Here is a 26729-nt window from a genome sequence, read left to right as displayed (position 1 = left end):
GGCAATTTATCAACAAACTCATGTACAAAAACTAACCTTTTGCACAGAATATTACAGCATATATAGTAGCCTTGGGAAAACTTCGTATTAACAGTGGCAATACCAAGTTAGGTGTGAAAGTGATAAAAAACATGAACTGGGGAATATTTTCTTGTTACACGTCAATGTTCATACCGAAATCTCCAGTGTATTAGATATAAGCTTCTTGAGTGGATACAATAGTGAATACCTGTGGTGGATACAATCTGTACAAATACCTCCCCCTTTCCTCACCGCACAGCTGATCAAATGTCATTTGTCAATTTGTCAAGAAAATGGAGTTTTGTTACGCATAAAATTGTTTTAATAATTCATTATGATATTAAATAACATAATTTGCAAAACCTGCCTGGGTTAGAATGGAGAATACAACTCCATTTCAACCGTGGGCAGTAGAAGATAGTTCAAAAAATGTTAAATCGGAGAGAGAATTAGCAGATGACGCGAAACTTCATCGGGAAAATGTCAATCATCCAAAACATAGGCAAACTGCGTCTTACGATAAAGAGAGTGTCGTTGGTTCAAGCAATAATCCGGGACCATCAGGTTCTACGGATACGGGCTTATCCCCCGCCAGTGGAAAAGAGACCAAAATGGACTCGGGCAAAATAGCTTCCATGCAACAAATTGTTGAGAACACCCTAAGGTAAATAATATATAAACAGTATTTATTACATATTTTAGCCTGTGGCGACTATTGAGCTTCGAAGGATTCAATTCCATTTTTAATTTGATTGAAACTTTAATTATATTAGAGAAATTATAGTATAAAGATAATTTTATATTTAAGAAATCCTACTAAACCTTGAGCTTTATGCTAAAATATCAGCATTGTTATATATAGATAGAAAAACATAAATTTAAAATCCCGCCCAGTTCAATATAGCACACTATTACCTTAAAGTGCAAAAAGAAAATCCAAAAATGTACAAGTAGGAGATTTATTATTCACATTATCATATAAGATATACCAATGATAATCATTTGATTTGAGGTGTGACACACCTAAGGTCTGTTTTTTCTCGTTAAATTAATTAAGTGCAATCATTAAAGTTATCAGTAGCCTTAACAAAGTATTTAATTTTTCCAACTTATTTTGACGTGACAACGTCTTATAAATTGGTTTGCCGGGTGACACTTCAAGCAACTGCGTTACGCTCCGCTCACGTTATGCGCTCACAATAAGAGCGAGTGAGAGGCACGCGTCCCTTCCACTCAGGCATGGTTAGCCCGCCTAAGAGCGAGAGAGACAGACATAAAAAGTCGTTGTCACGTAAAACTTTCGCCCGTATACCGACTTTACAGGCAACCAATTTTTTTATAATAATATGTTCTTTACCTTAAATTTATAAAAACATTTAAAATGATACTTAGATTGTTTTATCAGGTATTTAAAGTATCATTACATATTCTTCTCAGCGCTAAAAATGTTACATTCATCATAGCATTTAAAAAGAAAAACATAACTGTACAGTAAAACTTTTTAATGACATAGTATAATGTATGTGTGTATCCATGCAATTAATATTATTTTTTTTTACAGTCAAGAAGGAAGACAAAGGGTATCCCAACTGTTAGAAGCAGTAGAAGCTCTGAGTGGCGCAGAGAGATTGTTATTGTACCTCCGACTACCAACAGGGGTACCTCCACATGACCCTTTGAAACAACCTGTCAATCCTCTGGGATCAAGGTTTGTTTAATATCCTTATTTTATCCTCTTATAAAATATGTCCCCAACTATTTTTGAAGCTATACTGTCAATGTTTTGAGAAAAAATAAAGTTTAAAGAATTTAATTGTTTAACAGAAAAAAATAATTATATGGCAATTACAAATTACTTTATATGATTAATTAATTGTTCATTGATTAATTCATTGTTCCAGTAATAACATCAATTTTACAATTACCAATAAGCAATTATTTGTTATTAATTTATTCAAATATGTATTAAATTTTTTACAAGTGATAACTGTGTTAAAAACAACCGACTTCAAACTTGCACTTGCAAAAATGCCCATAAAATAAAAACTACTGGGCCTATGCGAATAAAAATTTTATGGGACCAGTTCGACACCATCCCGCATCAAACAAAAAAAGAATCACGTAAATCGGTTCAGAAACCTCGGAGTAATCGGTGTACATACATAAAAAAAAAACATACCGGCCGAATTGATAACCTCCTCCTTTTTTTGAAGTCGGTTAAAAATGTTCTGGACTATTCTAATAAGTTCTTAATGGTTATTTTAGAGCGGAGCTTCAACAGACAGTAACATGGATACAAACACACCTAGAAGTGGACCCTGATGTGTCATTACCAAAACAAGATGTGTATGATGAATATATGTGAGTACTAACTACTAAGTATAAATAATTCATTTAGTGCATGTATAATGTTTACACTTCACAATACAAATTAAATCTTCTTAATTTTTTATTTTTTGTGTATACAATTTTTCACTTGTTACTTGTTTTTTGCTTTTACTTTAACTGTATCTACACAATTTAAATAAATCCCAGCAATTTATTTTCTTTTAAAGAACATGCTACCTATGTTTATTTCGTAATAAAATTTGACTGCATAATAATAATATTATCATACTTTCGAATCACTAAGGGTGGCTATACACTGTCGCACACCACCTGACACAACACGACACCTTCTCGTGCATTTATATGTATCATTCGCTATTACTATTCTACAGGGTGTCTCAAAAGAAAGTTTATATTTTGTGGATGAATAAAAAAAAAAGTAAGCGGTCTATTGAAAAAATGTTTATTAATTATTAAAGTGCATAATATGGGAATTCATTTCTTAAAAATAATATCGTCCAAATGCAGTCCATTGCGTTCATGGCACTCATTTAATCGAACACTAAAATTATTTATGACAGCTCGGCAGGTAGACACAGTGATGGCTGCCATTTCGTATCGGATATTTTCTTTTAAATGCACTAGAGAAGTTGGTTTTTTGGCATACACTTTAGATTTAAGATACCCCCATAAGAAAAAGTCCATGGGAGTTAAATCAGGGCTGCGTGGAGGCCAATTTATATCACCTCTCCTAGAGATCAATTTTCCCCGAAAAATTTCATGAATTCGAGGTAAAGACATATTGGATCCGTCTTGCTGCAACCATGTTCTCTGGTTATAGCCAGGAAAGTTTTGCAGTGCAGGCACTAAAAACTCGTCTACCATCGCTCTGAATTTACTGTAACTGCACGCCCCCTTTCGTCTTCGAAAAAGTAAGGGCCAATAATTCCTCGCTAATTTATATTCTTGATAATTTCTTGTGGGTATCTTAAATCTAAAGTGTATGCCAACAAACCAACTTCTCTAGAGCATTTAAAAGAAAATATCCAGCACGAAATGGCAGCCATCACTGTGTCTACCTGCCGAGCTGTCATAAATACTGTAATTTTACTGTTCGATTAAATGAGTGCCGTGAACGCAATGGACTGCATTTGGACGATATTATTTTTAAGAAATAAATTCCCATATTATGCACTTTAATAATTAATAAACATTTTTTTCAATACACCGCTTACTTTTTTTTTTATTCACCCACAAAATATAAACTTTCTTTTGAGACACCCTGTATTAGGCGTAATGCTTACAGCAAGTGTAACGAACAATGACCTATTATACTAGTAGACGCGGCATACGCCAACATCATTGCACTAAAAAACAGCGTAATTAATACATACCTACTTACTAACGCATTATCACCAATACACTTGTTCTCTCTTTCACTCTCACGCACGAGACATAATACATGTCTCACTCATGTACTTCGTAATAACAACTGCCGATTAAAATATAAAAAGAACGTCCAGCCACGACGCTGAATGGTGCGTGACTAAGTGAAACTCGGGCACTTAGCTGAGTTTTTTCTTGCCAAAATAGAGAGCGGGTAACGTAACTAGCTTTTTTATATATCATAGGTAACGAAATTTTCTTTTGACAAAAGAAAGTAAAATGATGATGATGATGGTTAATGGATAATAGCAGACGACAAAGGACAAAAGGAAAAGTATCGCTATAAACAATTTGATACTTCTAAAAGTATAGAATGACAACAAAATAATTATCAATAAAACTATTCTATAAGGATCTAAATTCTGCTTTGTAGACCGATCAGCGAGTGAAATTACTATGCAATCATTTCATAACAGATAAACACGTGTATGTTTATTATATAATAAAATATCTAAGTGTGTCTGTATAGATTGTTAAATGTGGGCGACACCACGTGTAAACTACTAATTATGTGATTGGACGAAGTATACAATGATATTGTATATTTTATAGACAAAAATAACGATTGCATTATAATATTATAATTGTTTTTCTTGACAATTCTAGATAACTAAAATCCCGTATGAATCGCGACGTTCCTCCACGTATAATTTAATGTAATAATAAAATTGATTTAATGTCAATTATATAACTTGATGAGTTATGAATATCTAAATATTCAAACTTGAACATATAGGTATATAGTATATATACAATCGTTAAGGAATACGATAAATTCCGGAGATGCATGTCGATTCTTAATCACAACAGTAGGGCAATAACACGTGGGCACTATCAACATTTTACGTAATCGCCCCGATAAGCCATCACTCATGTAACTTCCAGTCGATAATATGTCGGTATTAAATAATAACCAAGTCAATGCGAATGAACACTTGCAGATTGTTAAGAACAGAACATTTGCATATTAATAAGTGCACATCTAGATTCTTGTTAATGCATTGGACTATAATTACTTTCAATGTCATCTTATTTGTGATGCTTAAATTAAATAAATATATTGTTAGGTAATGAGTAATTTTTTTATCGCTTCCTTATTAGATTGCTAATTTGTTCGATAAGTTAGTACGGTCATCATAATATTATCGTTGGATCGATAAAATAATATCTGAATCGTTTTTGTTTTATTTCTTATATTGCCCAAATACACAACTATTATATAACAAAAATATGTATCTATTTTTAAAGTAAGGAAATTTCAATACATAGGTAATCCGATATGTTCATAGTTTTGTCATATTCATAGTTCACCTTTATAAATATTTACCCGACTCTCTAATCATTGAAAACATCTTTAAAATTACGGATTTTGATGTCGTTTATTTTTAAATCATTCATTGGTTCAAGTTGAAGGTAAAAGAAACAACGATGAACGAGGGCGAAGCCCCTGGGCGAAAGCTAGTAAAATATAAAAGGCAATAACAAAACAAAATCATTTTCTCGGCATTAGTTTCCTTTTGATCGTTCTATTATAAGATATGGATTTGTTCTCTCCTCAACAGCGCACACTGTATGAGCTGTAACATGAAGCCACTGTCCACAGCCGACTTCGGCAAAGTTATGAAGCAGGTATATCCAACTGTGCGCCCGCGACGATTGGGGACGCGCGGGAATTCTAGGTAAGGGAAACCATTGACACTAATATCACGCAAATATTTTTATTTACTTATTTATTATTACAAAGTAAGACAAACGTTGTTCTGCCAGGAAATCCTTATCACTCAGGAGAAAAGATCGTCTTTTCTTCTTTCGTTTTTTTTTACTTACAAGCACTGTGACTTCCGGGCAGAAAGATGGCAACATTATTAATAGGTCACATTTAGGTACCTACTACATATTTGGATGTAGTTGTACAAGTAACCGCAAACTACTGCTTAAAAAAATGATTTTAGCATTTTGTTTTACAAACTGTATAGGTAATATGTTTCCCAGATTTTTAGTAAAGAACAGCTGTTTAGTAAAGAAACATTGTTAGCTGAAACACATGTATTAAAATAGCTGTTCTGATTTAAGCATATAATATGTTAATTGTTAAATGAAAAAGTAAAACATTATAAGCAGTTAAAAAAAGGTCGATTTAATTCACTCTACGCATATGAAACGCAGCCATGATGTTGTGCAATTATTCGTAAACAATAACGTCATAATAAATCAATCTAATCTAGCAAAGAACAAATCCGTTCAATTGCACGTGGCCGTGATACTTACGTAATAAATATTTAATTTTGCTTTACCGGTATACGGAACCCACAATTTATTTTCTTAATAATAAGTATTAATTTTAATAACACAATGAAGACGACTGTATGTTCACTACAATATACATTTCGCTGTAAGCTTTTTTGTTTAAGCGGGAATTGATAATATATTAAATTATTCATAATAAAACATATACGTTAGCAATTATCACGTGCACCATAGAAATTGTTCTAAATAAATTCTAAAGTAGGTTTAAAGTTTTAAATGGAGTTCATTAAAAATGCATATATCTTGAAAACCACCTCTTTTTACTAATTTTCACCTTTCAGATATTGCTATGCGGGTTTACGTAAAAAGGTGAAGTTGGAGGTACCACAACTCCCAGATTTGGGTGAATCATCCAAGGTATATAGCATAGCATATTTGCAATAAAAATATATCTCATAATATGTATTATCATTATTTCGTCTTAAAGTCCAAACAAGGGTCACAGTGGCATGGCGTTAGTTTCCTATGCTTATTATAAAATATGATTTTAATTTTAAAGAATATAACCACTGTCTTATATTTAGAATTAGATTATAATATGATAAAAAAAAATGTTTATTTCGTTTCCAAATTTTACAAAGTATGAAGTAGTAAGGCCCTTCTACTAAGCTTAAGAGAAAACGACCCGCTCTTCTATATTAATTAATTTATTTATAAATGTATGTATGTGTTGTCATTAATTTAAACCAACTGCTTAACCTTTTTCAGGAAGTACATGTAGCATCGCGGGAAACGGAGCGAATAATATGTGACTGGGCAGAAACTAAATTAGGTAAAAAATTTACAAAAATATATTGTATACTTACTAAAATTAAAATGTATTTTAACAGGTAGCTCTATCGCATCACGATAATAATAAAAATAAAAATAATAATTCATCAATGTTCTAACCTGAATATCAGCACACCTAGAAAATATTAAAATTGTGCATATTTTACATTTAATAGTGATGAAATGGATTTGGTTTAAGGTGTGAAGTTCAACAGTATATCGGAACTATCAAGGCACGTGTCCTCGCTAGCGATACAGCGCGCGCCGCCGGGGCCCTCCAGTGCGTCGCCCCCTCCTATGGCAGTGCATGGTATTCTTTATATTTGATTATAAACTATCATCAAGACTATGCGCTATGTTAAAGTTGGTTAGAGTATTGTCATTTTATCAGAATCTTTAATCATTTCATAATTTTTCAGTTCCAACAGAAGAATCTTCCGGTCCACAGTTAATGAAACAGTTGAAGCGGAAATTACAGGTAATGAATTAAATTTCCAATAGATAATATCGTATTAAACAACTATTTCATCATTTACTGATTTTTAAGAGTATATTTTCATTTCTCCTCACAGGGCACCCCGGGAAGACCAAAGAAGAACAAAGCTCAAGAGATTATAGTGGAATCGCCGCCGTCTACCTCATACATCGGGCAGCACTCGTCCGTGAAGCACGAGAGCGAGCTGCTGCCCGAGAGCGGGTACGCGTACCAGCCCGGCTACATGCCCGTGTACGAGGTGCGGCCGCCCTTCCCGTACGCGCCTCCGCCGCGCGCTCACCCCCCGCACCCCGCGCACCCGCCGCACCCCCCGCACCCGCCGCACGGCGCGCACCCGCACCCCGCGCCGCCCGCGCCGCACCCCGCGCTGCCCGTGCACGAGTACCGCGCCGAGCCCTACGTATTCGAGCCGCCGTACGCGCCGCGCGACCTCACGCTGCCCGACGCCACGCACAACCTGCCCATCAACCTCAGCAGCGACGCCTCGCTCGACCTCTCCACCGAGCGCACCGAGTGGCCGCGCCGCCGCCCGCCCGACCCGCACGCGCCCCGCCTGCCCCTTCCCGGCAAGAAGCTCATCCTGGAGACCTACCAGAGCGAGACCCAAGCCAGCTCCCCGCGCCACACGGAAACGTACTTACCGAAGAAGATGCGAGCCGCCGAAATACTCTGCGGGAAGACCGCCGCGCCGAGGCAGCCCGCGATGGGTGCGGAACAGGCGACGTCGAGCGCGACCGGCGTCGAGCCGTCCCTTCGTCCCGAGGTTGCTTTTTTAGAGGATCCAAAAAACTTACCGAGCCGGTCCAAAAGCACCGCCGCGGCGCTGGCCCGGGAGGAACAGGAGGCGGCGAGTCCGACTCGGTCGGTGAAGGCTCCGACGCCTAGGTGCCATCGCCCCGCGCAGCGAAAGTATTTCGGCCGAAACAAGAGTCCGACCCGGCTCGAGCGAGCCGCGACTCCGGAGTCCTGTTGCGGTATCGATGGCATCAACATCAAAACTGGAATCATTTGCGAAGAGAAACATTCGGAAATATTTAATCGAGAACGAGTGATCAGCATCTGCAATATCGATAAGCACGACTTGGACGATTATCTCAACGAAAACAACAGTCAGGAACACGAGGAGGAGCTGTTGAAATACTTTCATCCGAAAGACACCGACCAAGAGACACCTGTGAGTACAAACGCGACCCAGAACGCGCCCACTTTTTTAGAGACTAGTCAAGATCCCCACGATGAACATAGCCAAGGCAAAAACGAAAAAATATCACAATTGCGAGAGTTATTAGCGAAGAATTTAAAAAACCAAAGCGGATCTAACTCGCAAAATATTCCAGGAAATCAAGAAAATCAGACTGCGGAAACTTTTAGTCAGGTTAACAAACCTACTACTACGGAAGGAGCTTTCAAGCCTGTGTCGACGATAGTGGAGACAATGAATAATAGCACTCTCCCTCAAAACGAAGTCAATTGTGAAAAGCAATTCAACTGTATGCCCAGTGAAAATGGAACATCGACACCATATAATACGGATAATGCACATCAACTCATGAGTAGTGTGGGCCCACATCTGTACAACGGTAACTGTAACAATGAGCCGCAAAGTCCGACTACCCGGACTCAACAATATGACTTTGTCCCAATATCTGACGGGTGTCATTCACCCGCAAATTTTCATTCAAAATCCCCATTAGGATTTGGACAAAGGGTAAATAGCCCATCAAAAGTAAATAAATGCGCGATTATGAGCAGTTCACTTCAAACATCCCCGGTATCGATGAGCACTGCGGCTAGTCCTTTTGTGAGTCCGAGAAATACTCCTGTCCCCAGATCACGTTTCTTCTCTAAACCAATACCCAAGCATAACGGGAGAAAAAGACGCAACCCTCTCACATTAGGCGTAACGGAACATTGCTCTAATAATAACAGACCGTTCGCTATACCAAACGATCAAAAATTTGTTACGAAATCTATGTGTAACACGAATGTAAAATATTGTCAACCAATGTCAGCTCCGCCTTCTCCAAATATTTTATCACACTACAAATATCAAGTTTTCCAATCTTCTGGTATGCCTAATGGGGTAAATAATATGTGTCTCTTTACAAATAATTCTTTTAGAGAAAATATGAACGGGGATAATAGTCAGCCATTATCAGCTGATCCGTTATCTAGTGAAGTTAGTCAATTTTTTCAAGAGCCGATGGCTACGTATAGGCATGGGCATGATGCCACATTTAGGTCTCAGTCGGTCCCATTAAAACAGGCTATCAATAATATAGGTCTCCTTAGTTATAATAATACTCCCGTCGGTTCAGTGCCGCCTACACCAGTACCAAATGAATTCTGTGATTTTGGATCTCTAGCAGACTGCGACATTTCAAAAGCAGGGCTCAATCCCGAGACACTGGATAAAATTTATGATGCTATCGACAGTAGTAACGAGGTACTTAATGCAGGAACATCTACGAGTTTACTGAATTCTAATGATACCCTGACTAATGGTTGTGATACTTTACCAGATCAACAGATACTGACAGATGACCAAATAACGTCCTTTATACCTAGTGGTGGAGAGTTATTAGATAGGAGTGGACAATTTACTGAAACTTTTGCAAACAATTCTTCTTCTGCGGAAAATGTTGAAGAATTTTTAAAACGAACAAATAGCATAGAATTTGATCTATCTGATTTAGAAACAGATAAAAACAAATATTACACTTCTCGTTCAGTACCTAGCACTCCCCTACCCTATAAACGCGTCGCCCCAAATTTACAAATTGATTCCCGACGATCTCGAGAGTTGTTTCCAGCGGACAATTATTCAAACGTTTCCAACGGAATATCGTCAAAATCTGTTCCATCCACTCCGCAATTAGCTGAAGATAGAAGTATTTTTAGTTACAGTAATCGAGATTTCTTGATAAATGGAAATTCTGTCGAAATCTGCGGAACCAGTCAAGTGCGTCCAGTCGTCGACAACGACCAAGGGCTCACCTCTCCTCTCGATGTATTGCGTGAAGATATACTAGATCCACTGACTCCTGCAGCTGATTTATTAGCAGACCTAGATAAAATAGATGGAGCTCCATACGTTGACCTCTAATTGACGACCTTATAAGTTTTTACTTTATTTGTACAGTCTGATATCATACTTGGTATCTTAATTGAGTACAATGTTTACAATTATGCCTTCAGTGAAGGCGGTCTTATGTTATGATTATATTAGTTTACACCTTACTATTTAAGCAGTAAATGACATGCTGGTATTGCCTATAGACGACTCATTGGGGTAACATACGAAACCTCGACCAAAACTTTCGCAGAAGATTAACGATATCATTTAGTTCAAATTTCGTAAAGTGAAATAAACTAAATGTTAATTACAATACATTTCTTCACAATCTGAAGTTCTTACATGCATTGTGTTTCAAATAATGATGACACATCGGGTCCAATTGTTGTTAATGACGGATTCCATATTAGAACGTGCCTAACGACAATATATAAGCTCATTAAAAATAACTTGAAACATCGAAATTTTTATAGAAATATTTTGTACATAGCGTAACACAATCCGCATAAAATGATAAAAAAAGTGATATCACCCTACCTTACGAATAAGCGGTGTAGTAATGTTAAGCAGACCAATCTGGCGCGCCAAGCACGCTCAGAGGACTATTATACCAATTCGTTTCTCTGTTAGGGGAAATGTCTAGATAGTTTATTCAAATGAATTTATTGTAAGTTAGCACAAAGATTTAATATATTTTATTATGCATAGGAGTTTTACGATAAAAATTAACTTCGCCACATGTAATGTGGCAATAAATATACATCCGGCTATAAAGCTGCTTGAGCTTACAAAATATATAGCCATAGATTGGATTTGTTTTATATATTATCACTTTTGTTTGTATGATAACAAATAGTGTCGCGAACAATTTTTCAATCTATTAAAAACCAAGCTTTTTAAAATTTGTTGAAATATTCAAATTATATAGTTACACAAGTTTTTTGTTTCTTTATTATGAAAAAAACAATTACTAAGAATCGCGACACTGTTGTTAATTTTAGAATGAAATTATACTACATAATATGCTATATAGGCGAACGCGTTTCAGTGATAAGATATTTTCTAACTTGAAATATTTAAAAGTAATTCATTTGTATGCATGATATAGGACCATATTCCATACTAGTTCAGGATACATCGCCCATTTTTGCAAGTGACTACTATCAAGCTGATTTTCCGTTTGTAGCTTTATTTTGATGAGACACCGAATAATTTTGTGTACGAAACTCTCGATTGTGGTAGCTAACAGAGATAACAAGGATAAAATTTTTTGATTTGATGGTTCTCAAATATTTATAACGCAATTTGTAGGACAATATGTCTGTTGAATTATATAAACATTAACTAAGTGAAAACAAAAAAATCAGCTTGTTAGTAATCATTTATGATGACCTCGTTATCGATACACTTTGGAAAGGGGGACTCTTTGAACAAACCATAGATTTTGTAGGACAAATATTTTTTCGAATAATTTAGGTAATTATCTTGAGATTGAACAAAAAAAATTCATTCAGTTAGTAATAAATATTTGAGAACCATCAAATCAAAAAATTTTATCCTTGTTATCTCTGATAGCTACCACAATCGAGACTTTCATACACGAAATTATTGGGCGTCTCATCAAAATAAAGCTACAAACGGGAAATTAGCTTGATAGTAGTCACTTGCAAAAATGGGCGATGTATCCTGAACTATACAGTTCTCTATAAAAATTGTATTTCCAACTAGTAATCGCCTATGCATGTTTCTTAAGAATTTATAACATTATGATGTTATAAAACGTTGTTAAATCCTGTTTTTATTCTTTACGGATATTGCTGTGCAATAGAAAAATAATTGTTTGGCAGATAGCTCTTTATATATTTTATTTTACAAAATTTGTGCCTAATGCTTACAATGTAAACAAGATGAGTAGGTGGATTTAAAGATTATTGCTAGTACAAAGAATACACTGATTCGACAGGGATTTACAGATTTTACATTACTGTAAGAGAACCTGAAGACTGTTAAACATTTGTATCTAGATATTTTGAACAAGGAGATTTTAAAAATGTGCATTGCTATGTCATCTGGACACACGTATATGTTTTATTTGAGTTTGATAAGATTTATAAAATTATTATTTGTAAAGATATTATGTAAGTTCATTTTAACATGTTCTTTATTTACTCGTATCGTCAAGTTTGTTACATAGTAGCGGCTGTGACACTAATATCCCGGCCGGGTTTCTTTGTAAATACTTAGTGTTTAACATTATTTTTAAAAACTGTTAACAGTAACAACCATCATGCGTCTAATTTTGTATCCCGAAATTATATTATATAAATATAGTTACTTTTGTGAAATGAATGTTAGGACCACTTCGAAACAATTCGGTGTCAATGAGGAAAGTCTATTCCATTAAAATAATTTAATTAAACTCACATTTTAAAAAATAACAATCATTTATAACATTTTTATAGCAATAGGTACTTAAATCAATATGAACATTCAAAAATATAAATAATTTCTTAAGCCTCGATCAAAGTAATGATTTAATTACATAATAAAAATACTAGTTAACATAGAGCAACATGAATATAATTTTAAGCGACCGACGGTTAGGAATTGTAAAGAACTGTGGACGAGTACCACTTAAAGATTTCATGCATTTTAAATGCAATACTCGATTAAATGATGGATCTTGTGTAACTGTGGAGTAGACATGTAAACATCGGATATTAATAATTATTGTCGTGTTGTTCTGTAAGCGTTAGTTGGCCGTACACAAATCTTACATTTAGCTTAAGTGTAAAATTGATGTTAATTGTTAGAATATAATATAATTATGTGTATAAATTTAATTTGCAATGTTCTTGTTTTCATATATAATATATATTCGAGGGTTATAAATTATAATGGACATCTATTCCAATTGAACAATAAAATATATCATTTAGATTTTTTATGGGGAAAGAAACACGCAATTAAATTGCACTAATCACGGATTCCTACAGAAATGTTTTCATCGAACGGTACCTAATAGTTAGTTGAAATGTTTTAAGGACTCGAATTCTTACTGTAGGTTACTTCTTTTATATCTTGATGTCAGTGTTTATAAAAGTATGTTAAATAACATTGTATCTTTTGTTAGGCAAAACGTGGACACAAATATCAGTCATGTGATGGATACTTGTTACTCGATTTTAATACTGTTATGTAAATAAACCCGATATTACATGTAGACGTAAATTCATGACACGGTTTATTTTTACGATTATCATGTTGTTTCGTTAATTTTATTGTTTTTATTATTAGACATTTTTATTAATGAATGTACTATAGTTAATAAGAAATAAATTGTATATTTTAAGTGAAAATATCCATGTTGTTGATTAGTCTTATGGATGTTGATTTACACCATTTGCTATGCAGTGATAATAAATGGTATATTAATAACATAAAACGACTTATTATTTTGTAGGGCATACAAAAATTTTAATTATGGATATCTATTAATGTCAATTAGAAGCTAATTTTTTTTGTTATTGCTTGAACTGGAGGTAGTTTTCAATTCACATTTAAATATCCAATGCACGGTGATATAACCATTAACCGCATAAGCCTTGATATTCATAATGGTGGACAAAAAAAACAACATCTAGAAGTAATTATTTATTAAAATATCTTCACATTTAACTATTTATATAAATTATACTTATATATTAATTCCTCATTGAAAAAAAATGATTTTCCGGACGGATTTTCCATTGTACGTCGATCATCGGTCGTCATTTTTCATTTGGTTTCGATGTTTTTACCAAACGTTTTTAAAAACCATTCCGCTAATATTGGATCGTCGTCGTGATTATAATCATTTGAAACTTGAACCGGAGACCCAGGCGACCACTCAAACAATAAACTAATAAGCGGTAAACCTTGTAGATTATTAGTTGCATTGTCCCCATACTTCCGTTTGACTTCTCTTGCCAAACAACGTTTAACAAATGTGAAAAAAGTTTCCAAAAAATTCAAGCACACACTTGGATCCCAAAATTTCTAAAACAAAATTATAATTTTTAATTTCTTTATTCAATTTTTTGTAGACCTATATTCTTAGATCATTATTAACAAGTAAATAAATATTCAGCAGCATAAAATATGTCCTCATAAAAGTACACCAAAGGTGGAGTTTAGGTGCTTTATATACCCCAGCCACACGACTCGACGAGTGGTATGGGAAGTGACGAGGAAAGTAGGCAGGGGCCAGGGACGTAGTGTGGTCACGTTACTCGTCATGCCACTCGTCATGCTCATCGTCCTGCTCACTGCTCCCTATTTTGTCGGCTTTTGCGCGCGAGTCAAAGGACCGGCAATACGAGTGCGAAATGAAGAGCGTCGCGATTAATCGCGCGAGTAGAGCAGTGTGTGGCTAGACGGCAATATCGAGGCGAATAACGGCAGCGCGATGAGCAGGACGACGAGCAGGACGATGAGCATAGTGTGGCGGGGGTAATAAATCTGATTGTTGCATAAAATATATCCAAATAAGACCAAATTTATTTAAGTGTATTAAATTTTGTTTCTTTTACTATATTTTGTTAAAACACCAAAGCAATAACATTAAGCTTGATTTTGCTTTAATTATTTTCATATAGAGAAACATGTTTGAGGAAAGTTTAAAGTTTGTCTTTTAAAGGATTGTGAATTGTGATCTAGTCATTTTAATGATTGTACATAGTTGTATTTATAAAAAAATACATGCATTATAAAAATTATTGTAAAACTCACTCGACACATTTTAGGCAAATCTGCAACTTTATAAACCTTTAGTTCTTCTACAATTCCATCATCATTTCTGAATCCACATACAATAGTCTCAACTCCAGCTAAAAATGACTGACACCACCATTTTTTTGCTTTAAACCTCCTAAAAAAGAAGAAAATTATATTAGCTTATTTTAATTAGCTACACAACAAATTTATAATCTACTTTTTGAATTTCATTACTTGAATAAAGACCCCTTCGTGTATTTTTTTTTTTGTTTTATTTAATGTACAAATATATTACTTCTTTACATTTCTTGCAATTATTCTGAAATCCGTAAGTTTCATTATTATCATAACAAACCTGTATAAAAGCAAAAAAAAATTATATAGTAGAAAAACTATATTATAACAGACTAATATTTGCTGATAGACTGATAGTTGTTCAGATAGTTGAAAATTTGGATAATCAATTAGGTATATTATGAAGAAAAGAGGTTTATTGTACACAATTAGAGATAAAAATATTTAAAAGCGATTCTTCTTTAAAATTTAAAGATATAAAAGGTGGTGTTTTTAAGTCGAGGCTGTCAAATCTCTAATGTAGGAAATATTCACTGAAACAAATTCAGTTTTTTAAAAATTGTTTAAAAAATAAAGTATACCTAAAATTTCTATCCTGATTGGCAAACTCTATATGCCTGCTTGTTTTTAATTCCACAAACTCTTTATCTAATAAATATTTTATTATATAATCTGGTTCTTCACTTATGTTCACTGCATCAATGTATTGTTTATCACATCTTATTCCATCCATTTCAGCCCCATAGACAATTTTATGGTTTTTGAGGTTTGTTGTAAAGACTAATGAGAATTCTTCTGTTTCATCCAAAGGGACATCTGGATTTGGTTCGATATCTGGCTTATCTGTGGATTGCATGAGTCATTATGAATGAAATAATGAAGAACATTCAATAATTCACTGTTTAGGATATTCATCTATAGAATGAAATGTAAAATAATTAATTTGTTAGACAATGAGATGATATTTTTGATTGCTTGTGGGTTAAGGTCAATGTAATATGTCCGGTCAGTTTGATTCCCACAACATGCTTGTTTGTAGTTATGATTTAACAAGTTTTTTTTTTCATTTCCATCCAATACAGGAAAAACAACCAATTAAAAAAATGTTTTCTATGCATCTTTAGGGCTGAAAATTAAGTACTTTTTATCACTTAAACTGTGATAATTTGATTAAATAGATATCTAATGAATATAATATAGGTAATCTGTACCTGTACCAGTACTGTATCTGTATTGCACACACCTGAAAGCATATATTGTTCAAACTTGTAGCCCCATGATGTAAATAATTTATCTTTTTCACTCATATTATTTTTTCTAGATTTTTTCTCTTCTGTATCTCTTGCACATAAATAAATATTACCTTGATATAATAAGGCAACAATTTTCCAGGGCTCTCTATTTTCATATGGTGTACAAGCTACGCACGTCATCAACCCTCTGTAGCAAAATATCAAAGCTGATTCTAAATTATTTGTTTTCATGAATCGTATCTCATTTTTCAACAAAAAGGAAAGTAGATCATTCAATTTTACATCTAAATCAGGAGGTTTTCTTTTAACTTCATTTATACATTTATTTAAATCCAACTCAACTTTTTTCTCACATAAACTGCGCGCATATTTTAAATTTTCCAACCCGATGTAGCCTATAATTTTAGGTCGACTAAAATTTGGAAAAGGTTTTCGATAAATATCTATATTAGTATAGAGATGAGGCTGGCTCATATTGATTTCTATATCTGTGTAATTCGACCTGTGAATTCGACTTGATAAATCAGACTTCGCAGTCGGCAGTAGGCGATGATCTAGGATGAGCGTCCTGTGAACTTGATAAGTTTAGTTATGTATAAAGTATGAGTATTGTAAAAACAGCGTCAAGCAGAAATAAATATAACAACTATCGTAAGTTTTTTAGTAGGTTTTATTTTGAAATCCTTTTGTTTTCAATAAAAAAATAAATAGAAATTAGAATAACATGTCACATTTGTTTCGAAATTTATGACAATTGACATTAGACATATTTGAGAATTGACAGTGACAATTTTATTTAATTAATGCTTCGTTCCGTCGACAAGCTTCGTTTAAATTGAGGCTCAAGATATTTTGAGTAAAAAGTAAGAAAATGGGCCTCTTGCATATGATTGTGAGCTTAGATTATACACCTATAGATGTAACCACTAAAATGACTTTCCTTGAAAGAGCGAGATCGTTAATTGTCAAACCCATGCAAAGAAACAGGACAGAATATATAGTTTTTGTCTTTGTCGACATGGCCGGTTTTATTGTTTGGCAAGATCTGAGTTGTGACAAACAAACTTGGCGTCTTTTGGATTTTTCTGTGATTGTGTGAATTTACAGTGTTTATTGCATATAAAAATTGGATAATACAGAATATTTAGTGTACGTGCGATGGTGGGTTGCAGTGTTTTGGGTTGTAAAAGCCGGAGTGAGCGAAAAATTGAAGGAATAACATTTCACACGTAAGTAGGCGAAATTATCATTTCTTTCGTTATTACAACGCCAGATGATCATCGATTATGATGTTTTGTGATGAATTCAGTGCTGTGATGCCAAGAATATTGAGTTGTGATACGTGTTTTCACTATCTTAAAATAAAATAACGATTAACGATGAACAGTTCAGGGTTGCCATAATGGCTACTTTAATTTACCCAAATAAATCATATTTCTTTATTGTTAGTACATACATACGATTCGAGGTCTTGTTTTGTGAAGAGAAAATAAAGATTATGATTATAATTAAAGATTATGATTGTTGGGTTTGCTTATCATGGTAGGTACTCATCCTACTTATATTATAAATTCGATGGTTTGGATGTTTGTTTGTTACTCAATCACACAATAACGTCTGGATGGATTTCAATGATATTTTGCACATGAGTAGTTTATTACCTGGATTAACACGCGTATGAAGTCGCGGGTAAAAGCTAGTAGTATAATATTTTTATTGAGAGGAAATTAATTCTTCTGTACGTAAATTTTAATTTTAGTTACATTTATTTAAGGGCTTTATTGTAGTTTATTTAACTTATTACTCAATAAAGATAAACTTTCGTAACATGCGAATAAAATCTTCTTTTTTCAGGTTTCCATCCAATATTGATAAGAGAAATGGCTGGATGCCACTGGACGAGAAAATTGGCTGCCAACAAAATATTCAAAAATTTGTTCCATTCATTTTGATGATGATTCATTACTGTATAAAAATAAACAAGTACAATTAAAACCTCACTCAAGCCTGCCAAGCTGTACTTATTTCATTATGTATATAGTAATAAATAATAAACATGTTTATGTTATAGACTGGTTTTATTTCATCATTGAACGTGTCGTGTGTGTTTTATGTCGTGTCGGTCGATAGATGTCCATCATTGAGGTATTATTATAGAGAGGACACCACGAACAAAAACGAATTTTCCTTACTGTATATATCTGTATATTGTGATACAATTCTCCTTACCTACCTTACGGAGGTTTTATTAAAGTATTTCGTACGACTACGACATAAGAGTTACATTATTGAAGCTAGCATTTAAAATATGCAAATTCAGAATTTTTAGTTTGCGAAGTACTTACAGGTATTTATAAAGTCTGTTCGCGATCAAGTAAGATTCATAATATTTTTTACCTAATATGTGGGAATTGCCAACTTATTAGGCAACACCACAAAATTCTATTTCTGTTTCAAGTGCGGCCACGCCATGGTTACATCTATAGGTGTATAATCTAAGGATTGTGAGATTTATAATATAGATATCAAAGTGTGAATGTAGGTCTACATTACGCACCCGACAGACGTTGTTCATGTTGTCTTCGCGCAATTTGTCATACGAGCAGATTCCATGGCCGTTATGTTTAAATTCACTATTATACATTTTCTTATTTCGGTGGCGCAAATTTCTTCATCTCCACAGTCCACCACTCCACTCACAATAACCACAGGCAATAACGAACACATCAAAATAAGAAATATCAAATAGGGCCTGAGTATATAATATGTAATTATGTTCTGTGGTCCAAAATGCCTAGAGGCCATTCCTGGTTATAGCCGTTAAAATTTAAAAATTTAAAAAATGTCAATAAACTTGATCAAATACTGAAGTGCCATGTTTCTCAGTGCCATAGATTGCGATAATTAATATAAAATGATAAATGAACCTTATTTATGTTTATTTTTTACTTTATAATTGATTATTGTACGCCCAAGAGTATTCTTTATGAAATGGATAAAACTTTCAGTGTTTAAAATCCATGGTGTACAGTGAAAGCTATTGCTGTTAGCTACTTGTTATTGGTCCCGTTAGGTTGCTTAAATAAGCACTTGTGTAACTATTTCATGTTTACTAAAGCAATTAACGTTCAATGAGTATCATTCGGATATTATAATGTCTGGAATTGTTATCAGTAGTCATTCCGAATAAAAATGACGTTTCATAAGTGCAGACTGTGTTTGAAAATTGGTGATTTTTGTTCCATCTTCGAAAAGGATGATACCATTAAATTATCTGATATGGTTATGTCATTCGCCAATGTTAAAGTAAGTAAGAACTGTCTGAACAACTAATTTACTATCATGATACTACAGTTTCGCTATAGTATATACTTAGAATAGCTGTACAATTTTATTATTATTGCCGTTTGTATGTTTTCAGATATATCAAGGAGATGGCTTTTCAGACCGTGTCTGTACATCATGCATAGAAAACCTAAGTACAGCATACTTGTTTAAACAGCAATGTGAAAGAATTGATTCTTTACTTAGGAAATATCCTGGTAAGAAATTACATGGACTTTCAGTCTTCTTCTTTAATTCTTACCTTTTAAGATTAGTAGCACCAGTATATTCATTGTCACTTTAACTTGTGAAATGGACTATGAAAATGTATTATTCTATTATTTATTAATGTTTTTTTACAGAAATTGAAATTGATAAACCCGCTACAACAGATTATAATGATTTTTGTGAAAAAGAATTTCACATGCACTCTGAATCAACGCAAGATGATAATGATGAGAATTCAGTGAAAGATTTATACACAACCTGTAATAGCTCTTTCTATGAAACTAGTGATGAGACTGATAGTGATATTGATTCAATAAAATGTGTGTATTGTAATCAATCATATAGTAATTATGGTGCTCATACTTGCCATGTGACATGTACTATTGAAAATAACAATCTTCAGCGGTCCGGCAGTAATGAGACCCTTGTTGCCTCAGATTATACCCAGCCAGTTAGACAAGAACCTGTACCAACAGCATTCCAAATCCCAGAATATGTAAGAGTGTCATGTGTGCTTTGCGATGAGAAATTTGATCAATATGATGACTATGTTATACATTTAAACAAATGTACAACCAATGTAAAGCTACACCATTTTGTGTGTCCCGTGTGCCATGAATTGTTTACTGCCAAATTATCATATTTGGAACATTTGAAAGTTGTCCACTATAAGGCTGATCAAAACATCAGTGACCCTGGGATTGATTGCGTTGATTTCGCTCCCATCATTCAGAAGACTAGTAAACCTAAAGCAGTTAGGAGACAAATTGGGTGGTCAGTTGAAGATATTTATCAAGAAATTGAATGCAAAAAGGTTGAAGAGAAACCAACACCCAATACAAGCCCCTTTAAGAACTTCTTTTCTAAGTTGGGGAATGAGTGAGTCATACATGGAATGTTGGCATGCCTGGGGACATCAATGCTTGACCAGATATCACTAACATAGAGCTTAAGTAAATAATTTTTATGCAATTTCTTTAATAATTATGGGTTCTTTTTAGTACTTGCTTTCATTACTCTTCATAAATATCTGTTTCTCTCAAAACTGAAGTAACTAGTAAATTTCATATTGTGTTTATACTGTTCATGTTGCAATTTTTATTCTTACAATTTTTAATTGTGGTCTTAATATTTTTTTGTATTATTATTGTATTATATTCTTAATATAAAAAAAAAATGTATTTTTAAAGCTGCAGTCTTAATGATGTGCTCACCATGTCTCGAACCAAGACCTATTTTTTTATGACTTACATTCTCTAGTTTATACTGAACTCTTTCTTAAATTTTGTATTTTTGCATTCTAGTATTTTCTATTCCGGGACCATTGATTTTGATATTATAAGATAGATTTAACAAATAAGAATTTTCAGATCATTTTCCAGTCGCCAGAGTACACCTAAGAAAGTGAGTTTCCGAAAATTTATTGAAAATGGAAAAGCTAAGACCGCTGTATATTTACCGTTTCGAAAGTACATCCAAAACTATAAGCAAAAAAAGAAAGCCACTAATTATAGCCCAATAAACTCGAAAATGGAAGTAACAAGCAGGGTTCAGGCAACTTTTCCTGAAATTGTTTCAGGTGATGAGAAAATAAATTATTATTATTTTATTATGTATCATGTTTGTTCAGTTTGATTTTGATTTAACATGGATAAAATAATATGGTACAAGGAAACTATTTTTCTAGTTTATATCATCAAGCAAACAAAACACAAGCTGTATAAAAGTCGTAATTATATTGTTGTTTTCTAAATATAATAGAGATCAGTTGCATTTATGTTTTATTGCATAACCTTTACATTTAGACAACATAAGAGTTTGTTTGTTTATTTATTTTTTATTTTTTTTAGACAGTGACTATGGCTCTCCTAGTGGTACATCAGAAGATTCATGGAAAATGAAACAAAATTTAATATGTGCATGTGACAAGAAAATATTTATGCTATCTGAGTTTATACATGTAAGTAAATCTAGTCGGTATATAGTAAAAATTGTTAACCTAAAGATTTAAAAAATAAGTCACTAAGTTTTCTGAAAATTTTACTTTCAGAATTCTTGCCAAACCAACCTATAAAGTAATTTTACATAAATGATTAAATCAGTATAAGGTTTCTGATGTTTTGACAGCACCAAGAGAAACTGGCAGTCATTAATAAATAGATGGATACTTAATAATGCAACAATTTACAGGATCGCGATAGAATAACTGCCATGATCAATGAATTGGGGGGTGTGGTTGCTGAGAACACCAAAATGGAGATGTTAGCCACACACTTCATATCTGTGTTGCCAAACGACACATTCACTGGCATGATGGTGTGCTCCCTGGCAACTGGCAAGTGGCTACTGAACATCAGCTTTGTGTACGACAGTTTCAGATGCAAAAAGTTCTTGCAGGTATGTAATGATTAATTCAGCTATTCTATGCAAGTTACTGTATAGGATTATAAGACTACTACTACTTGAAAATATGTTCGATTACTTATATATTTTATTTATCATGTAAAATATAGGATACATATTATATGTAATTGTTTTTACTTATTAACAACTAGGTTTCCGCCCGCAGCTTCGCCCGCGCAGTCAAAGAAAAACCGCATAGTTCCCATTTCCGTTGGATTTCCGGGATTGCGTCATTTTCCCGGGATAAAAAGTAGCCTATGTCCTTTCTCGGATATCAAAATATCTCCATACCAAATTTCATGAAAATTGGTTCAGTAGTTTAGGCGTGATTGAGTAACAGACAGACAGATAGAGTTACTTTCGCATTTATAATATTAGTATGGATTATGACAATTAAAATTTCTTAGATCAACAACAACTTGATTTCTTCTTCCTGATAATTTTATGTTTGATAAGCATTCTTAGATCAAATCGGGCCTATTATGCCAAGTATTATATAATTAGCTAAGTTACCTAAATCATTATTTAAGTTAATATTATGCTATAGTTTTGTTATTATTGTGTCATTAAGGAAGGTGGACCCCAAAATACTAATACTAGGCTGTCCTAGTTTGGGGTCCAAATGTTACATGTTTGTACCTAACCCACAAATTGATCAATAAATGATTTTTATTTTATTTTTTATTATACCTACAATGGTTGAACAATGGTGAAAATAGCTATTGCTTACTTGAATTATATTTATATTAAACATCTTTTTGCAGGAAAATATGTATGAATGGTTGAAGAATCCCAAAATAGTTGAGATCGATAATACCAGCGTGGAAGTCGCTAAAGCCGCCGTTTACTGGCACATGGAACTTCAAAAAAAACAGTCCAAGTTCCCATTTGAAGGCAAGCAGATTGTTTTGATTATGAAGAAAAAATACCGCCAATATTATCAAATGGTTTTTAAAACTTTGAAAGCGAAGCCAGTCACTTATGATCCTAGGTACGTGTATAAAATATTATAGTATATAAATCCGTCATCATTTTGTAAAAAAAAAAATTAAGTTCCTGTAGTAAATATATATTTCCTTTATTTCAGGACGCCTGGCAGTTGCTGTTCAGCTGATTATTGTTTCGTCGATATGAAGATAATAGAAAGAGTTAAATTACGTTTTTTCTTCCACCACAATGTTCCTGTATTTCCTTATCAATACATACTTGTATATCTTTTGAAAAGAGGCCGAGTAGATGACGAACACAAATATTTATTACAAGATTGTAGTAAAATAAAGGATAAAGATTATTTTTTGAATAATACTTGTTAAAGAAAATTTATTATACAATTCATATTTTTATTACTATAAATTTACAAAAAGAAAAAATATAGGTAGTTACATATGTCTTAATAATATTATGTTTTTGGGAAAATAAAAGAGAAGGTTATTAATGATAGTTGACTTGTAAGTCTTTTATAATGATGTAGAATAAAGATTTATTTTATTAATTAATTGTTTCTTTCAATATTAAAGCATTGTTGTATCAATTTACGTGCGTCTTCTTCGGCTGCTAACTGCGATTGTTGCAGTGCGTGGACAGTCTTGGGAAGGGCTTTTCCTTGTTGCGAGCTTAAAAACCAGTTTAAAATTGAATTAAAAAAAAAATTAAATACCTTCTCATAAAAGAATTAACGTTGAAATAGTGAAAGTATAATATAGTCAGTAACATTTGCACTCCAATTTATCGCTACAACAACTCAACATAGGTATGTACATAAAATTATAATACGTATGTGAAATAGGCGACATCGGCGCGCAACCTACTGTTGCGCTGAGTAAAAAGTGGAGGGTATTATAGCGCATGGGTACTGTCGCGCCCGTAATACCTTAATCACTCGGACATAATATTCGACTTTCAGCGAAGATTCGTGCCAGTTGCAGCGTTAGAGGAATTTGCCGCTATATATTTTTTTTTAGTTTGCTCGTATAGTACCTGCTAAATTAGATTGGATTTCACCGACCAACCCCGCCCTAATTATTCATACTTACCTTCAAATAAATTATCCAACATAATATAGTTGTTAGTATGGTTCCAATCATTCCCCATATTTGCCCAGCACTCGGAAATGAATCCGTCCTATAATTAAGAATTGATTCTTTATCATCACAATTACAGAATGTTATCATAATCTTTAAAATAAAAAGAGACCACAATATGTATATGTACGCTTGACAGTAAATTTATCATATTAATTGTGACAGTTAATTATTTCAATATTATTCACATTATTCATAGTAGGTAGCCTAGGAAAAGTAAGCCGAAAATGGACCATAAGCGGAAATAATTCGTGTAGTTTTAAAAATCGCAACAATTATTTCTTAGGCCGCGTTTCCACCTGCACGAAAACTTCCGCGAGAAATGTCCGATTGTCCGACAGCAACTTGCAAGTCTACTTGCAGGTGGAAACGCGGAATTAGACTTGCAAGTTGCTGTCGGACATTTCTCGCGGAAGTTTTCTTGCAGGTGGACAGACGGCCTTACACCTCGTCTCTGTCTTGTGCTCTGTCTACGTTACCTACACGAACTATTTCCACTAGTTAAATTTATATAATTTAAGTATATTAAATATTAATTATTATATGAATATTTCAAGCGTTTATGTGTTGCGGTAAGGTTGCGGTTATCGATATCGAAAATATATCAGGAGTCTCTACTCGGGTAACTTGGTTCATGACATGCATGCATGTTGACAGACGGACAGAAATACTCAAGAAACTAGAAAGACGGTAATTAATATACTCAACAGTTAACACAAACAAACATTGAAGCGGTATTGCACAACTGCGAACCATTAGAGTGCTATAGAAACTAACAAAAATTTTGTCTCGTTTCTTCAACCATAATATTTTCATTACACGATATTTTCTATACCCTTTTCACATTTTGGGAGCATTTTCGAATAAAATTTTAGTGGCATTATTAAATGCCCCAAAAGCGCCGCAGCCATGAGACTTCTTTTGTGGCGCTTAATCATTGAGATTGAAAATTTGGGGAATCCCCATACATTGTTCTCATATTGAATAGCAAATCTATAAATATACAATAATTACAACGTGTTACGTGTCATTATTTCATTCAATCTTTTATTTTCAAGCGAGTCATAGCTCTTAAGTCTTAATCAAATTTACATTTGCTGGTATAGATAGGGAGGCGAAGAGGGGAATTTTCTGCAATACTCGAGCGTGGCAGTTTAAGATATGAGAGATACCTTAGACCTAATAGAACAACCTTGTTAACTATTTAGCTCTTTAAGTAGTGACGCGCGCCCAGGATAGACGATCAGATTAGTAAAAAAAAATCGATAGTCTGAAATACTCGAGCGCGTCAGATTAAGATATTGGGGGTTGATTTTAGTGTTTTAAGACTAAATTTAACTAATCTGACGATAAGTCCTTGACGCCGCCAAGTTATAGGGTCGCGAACTTGTAAAAAAAAAACGTTAATCCGGCATTCTTGAGCGCGATTGTTTTTATTTTTATTTTGAAGAATATAATCTAAAACTTACTAAAAATACAAAATCTGCCGGTTTCCGCGTGACCGGAAGTCTGGAGGAGCCATTTCGTCTTCCGAAAAACGCGTTGCAGTATATAAGTCGCGAACGATACATTTTACAAAAAAAAAAGTTTGAATAAACAAAAAAGGTAATTTTATTTTACACAAAAAAGGTCTCTTTACATTTTTGTCCAAAGTTAAAACTTTTTGACTTGAAGCATCATAAAAACTCAAAATCCCGGTTTTTTGAGTATATCTCGAAAACTGAGGGTGTTAAGAAAAATTGATATGAAATAACGATGATTAAAAAAAAGAAACTCTCAAACCTTTTTCGGTCAGATTAAGAGAACCCACCAACATTTTTGTCAGATTAAGAAAATATGCTTTCAGGAGACCGAGATAAACCTCCCCTATGAAAATCTGACGCGCTCGAGTATTTCAAAAGGACTTTTTTTTTCTGCATTTTCAAAAATTCATCGTAACTTATCGTCACGCCGAAATCGTCAGTTTTTTTAAGGGGAGCTTCCTTGGGGCCTACTTAACACCCCTTCCGAAAATCTGACGCGCTCGAGTAAATTTTTTTTTTGTGCATTTTTGACGAATTAATATGCCTAGCCCCACCACGCAAACCGGCAGATTAGTATACCGTTGTTATCAGAGGCACTTGGGGCATACGTAGTATGAATATCTGACGCGCTCGAGAATGCCC

At 33.8% G+C, this 26729-nt stretch overlaps 3 protein-coding genes and 1 long non-coding RNA gene across 8 annotated transcripts; 3 read left to right on the top strand and 1 right to left on the bottom strand.

Annotated features, from left to right (window-relative positions):
• The first annotated feature begins 275 nt into the window (after positions 1-275).
• On the top strand, positions 276-11325 carry LOC123701597. The gene is made up of 9 exons (XM_045649074.1): positions 276-685; positions 1583-1729; positions 2287-2382; positions 5358-5474; positions 6384-6459; positions 6811-6874; positions 7073-7183; positions 7293-7351; positions 7446-11325. Exons 1-9 carry the CDS (start codon positions 399-401, stop codon positions 10473-10475), a joined length of 3987 nt encoding a protein of 1328 aa, XP_045505030.1. The 5' UTR covers positions 276-398; the 3' UTR covers positions 10476-11325.
• A 2761-nt stretch (positions 11326-14086) lies between these two features.
• On the bottom strand, positions 14087-17266 carry LOC123704597 (decapping and exoribonuclease protein-like). 4 transcript variants are annotated; one of them, XM_045653006.1, is made up of 5 exons: positions 16871-16971; positions 16519-16715; positions 15857-16118; positions 15216-15354; positions 14087-14483 (listed from the first exon to the last, which is right to left on the bottom strand). In XM_045653006.1, the coding sequence occupies exons 1-5, from the start codon at positions 16894-16896 to the stop codon at positions 14223-14225; spliced, it is 885 nt and encodes a 294-aa protein (XP_045508962.1). In that variant the 5' UTR covers positions 16897-16971; the 3' UTR covers positions 14087-14222. The 4 variants fall into 4 exon arrangements, with proteins under 4 accessions (XP_045508962.1, XP_045508966.1, XP_045508950.1 ...); XM_045653010.1 differs by having other exon boundaries at positions 16639-16715; XM_045652994.1 differs by having other exon boundaries at positions 16519-17266.
• A 158-nt stretch (positions 17267-17424) lies between these two features.
• Positions 17425-18596, top strand: LOC123702527. The gene is made up of 2 exons (XR_006752890.1): positions 17425-17757; positions 18383-18596. It is a non-coding gene; the product is annotated as an uncharacterized LOC123702527 (long non-coding RNA).
• Positions 18597-19400: 804 nt separating this feature from the next.
• LOC123704245 lies at positions 19401-23979 on the top strand. Of its 2 annotated transcripts, none has more exons than XM_045652559.1 (8): positions 19401-19834; positions 19950-20070; positions 20215-20959; positions 21463-21659; positions 21931-22040; positions 22271-22477; positions 23248-23474; positions 23571-23979. In XM_045652559.1, exons 1-8 carry the CDS (start codon positions 19721-19723, stop codon positions 23794-23796), a joined length of 1947 nt encoding a protein of 648 aa, XP_045508515.1. In that variant the 5' UTR covers positions 19401-19720; the 3' UTR covers positions 23797-23979. The 2 variants fall into 2 exon arrangements, with proteins under 2 accessions (XP_045508515.1, XP_045508508.1); XM_045652552.1 differs by having other exon boundaries at positions 21451-21659.
• Positions 23980-26729: the final 2750 nt, after the last annotated feature.

This window comes from Colias croceus, chromosome 2 (assembly GCF_905220415.1).
Source record: "Colias croceus chromosome 2, ilColCroc2.1".
Lineage (NCBI taxonomy): Eukaryota > Metazoa > Arthropoda > Insecta > Lepidoptera > Pieridae > Colias > Colias croceus.
This window is presented reverse-complemented; position numbering and strand designations above follow the sequence as displayed.

Coding starts and splice junctions, on each gene's coding strand:
- LOC123704245 (XM_045652552.1), top strand. CDS start 19,721: ATGACGTTTCATAAGTGCAGACTGTGTTTGAAAATTGGTGATTTTTGT. Junction 19,835..19,949: donor TGTCATTCGCCAATGTTAAA/GTAAGTAAGAAC, acceptor GTATGTTTTCAG/ATATATCAAGGAGATGGCTT. Junction 20,960..21,450: donor TTTTCTAAGTTGGGGAATGA/GTGAGTCATACA, acceptor AAGAATTTTCAG/ATCATTTTCCAGTCGCCAGA.
- LOC123701597 (XM_045649074.1), top strand. CDS start 399: ATGGAGAATACAACTCCATTTCAACCGTGGGCAGTAGAAGATAGTTCA. Junction 7,184..7,292: donor CCCTCCTATGGCAGTGCATG/GTATTCTTTATA, acceptor ATAATTTTTCAG/TTCCAACAGAAGAATCTTCC. Junction 7,352..7,445: donor AGTTGAAGCGGAAATTACAG/GTAATGAATTAA, acceptor TTCTCCTCACAG/GGCACCCCGGGAAGACCAAA.
- LOC123704597 (XM_045652994.1), bottom strand. CDS start 17,002: ATGAGCCAGCCTCATCTCTATACTAATATAGATATTTATCGAAAACCT. Junction 16,119..16,518: donor TGAACAATATATGCTTTCAG/GTGTGTGCAATA, acceptor TGCAATCCACAG/ATAAGCCAGATATCGAACCA. Junction 14,484..15,215: donor ATTTGCCTAAAATGTGTCGA/GTGAGTTTTACA, acceptor ATTTTGTTTTAG/AAATTTTGGGATCCAAGTGT.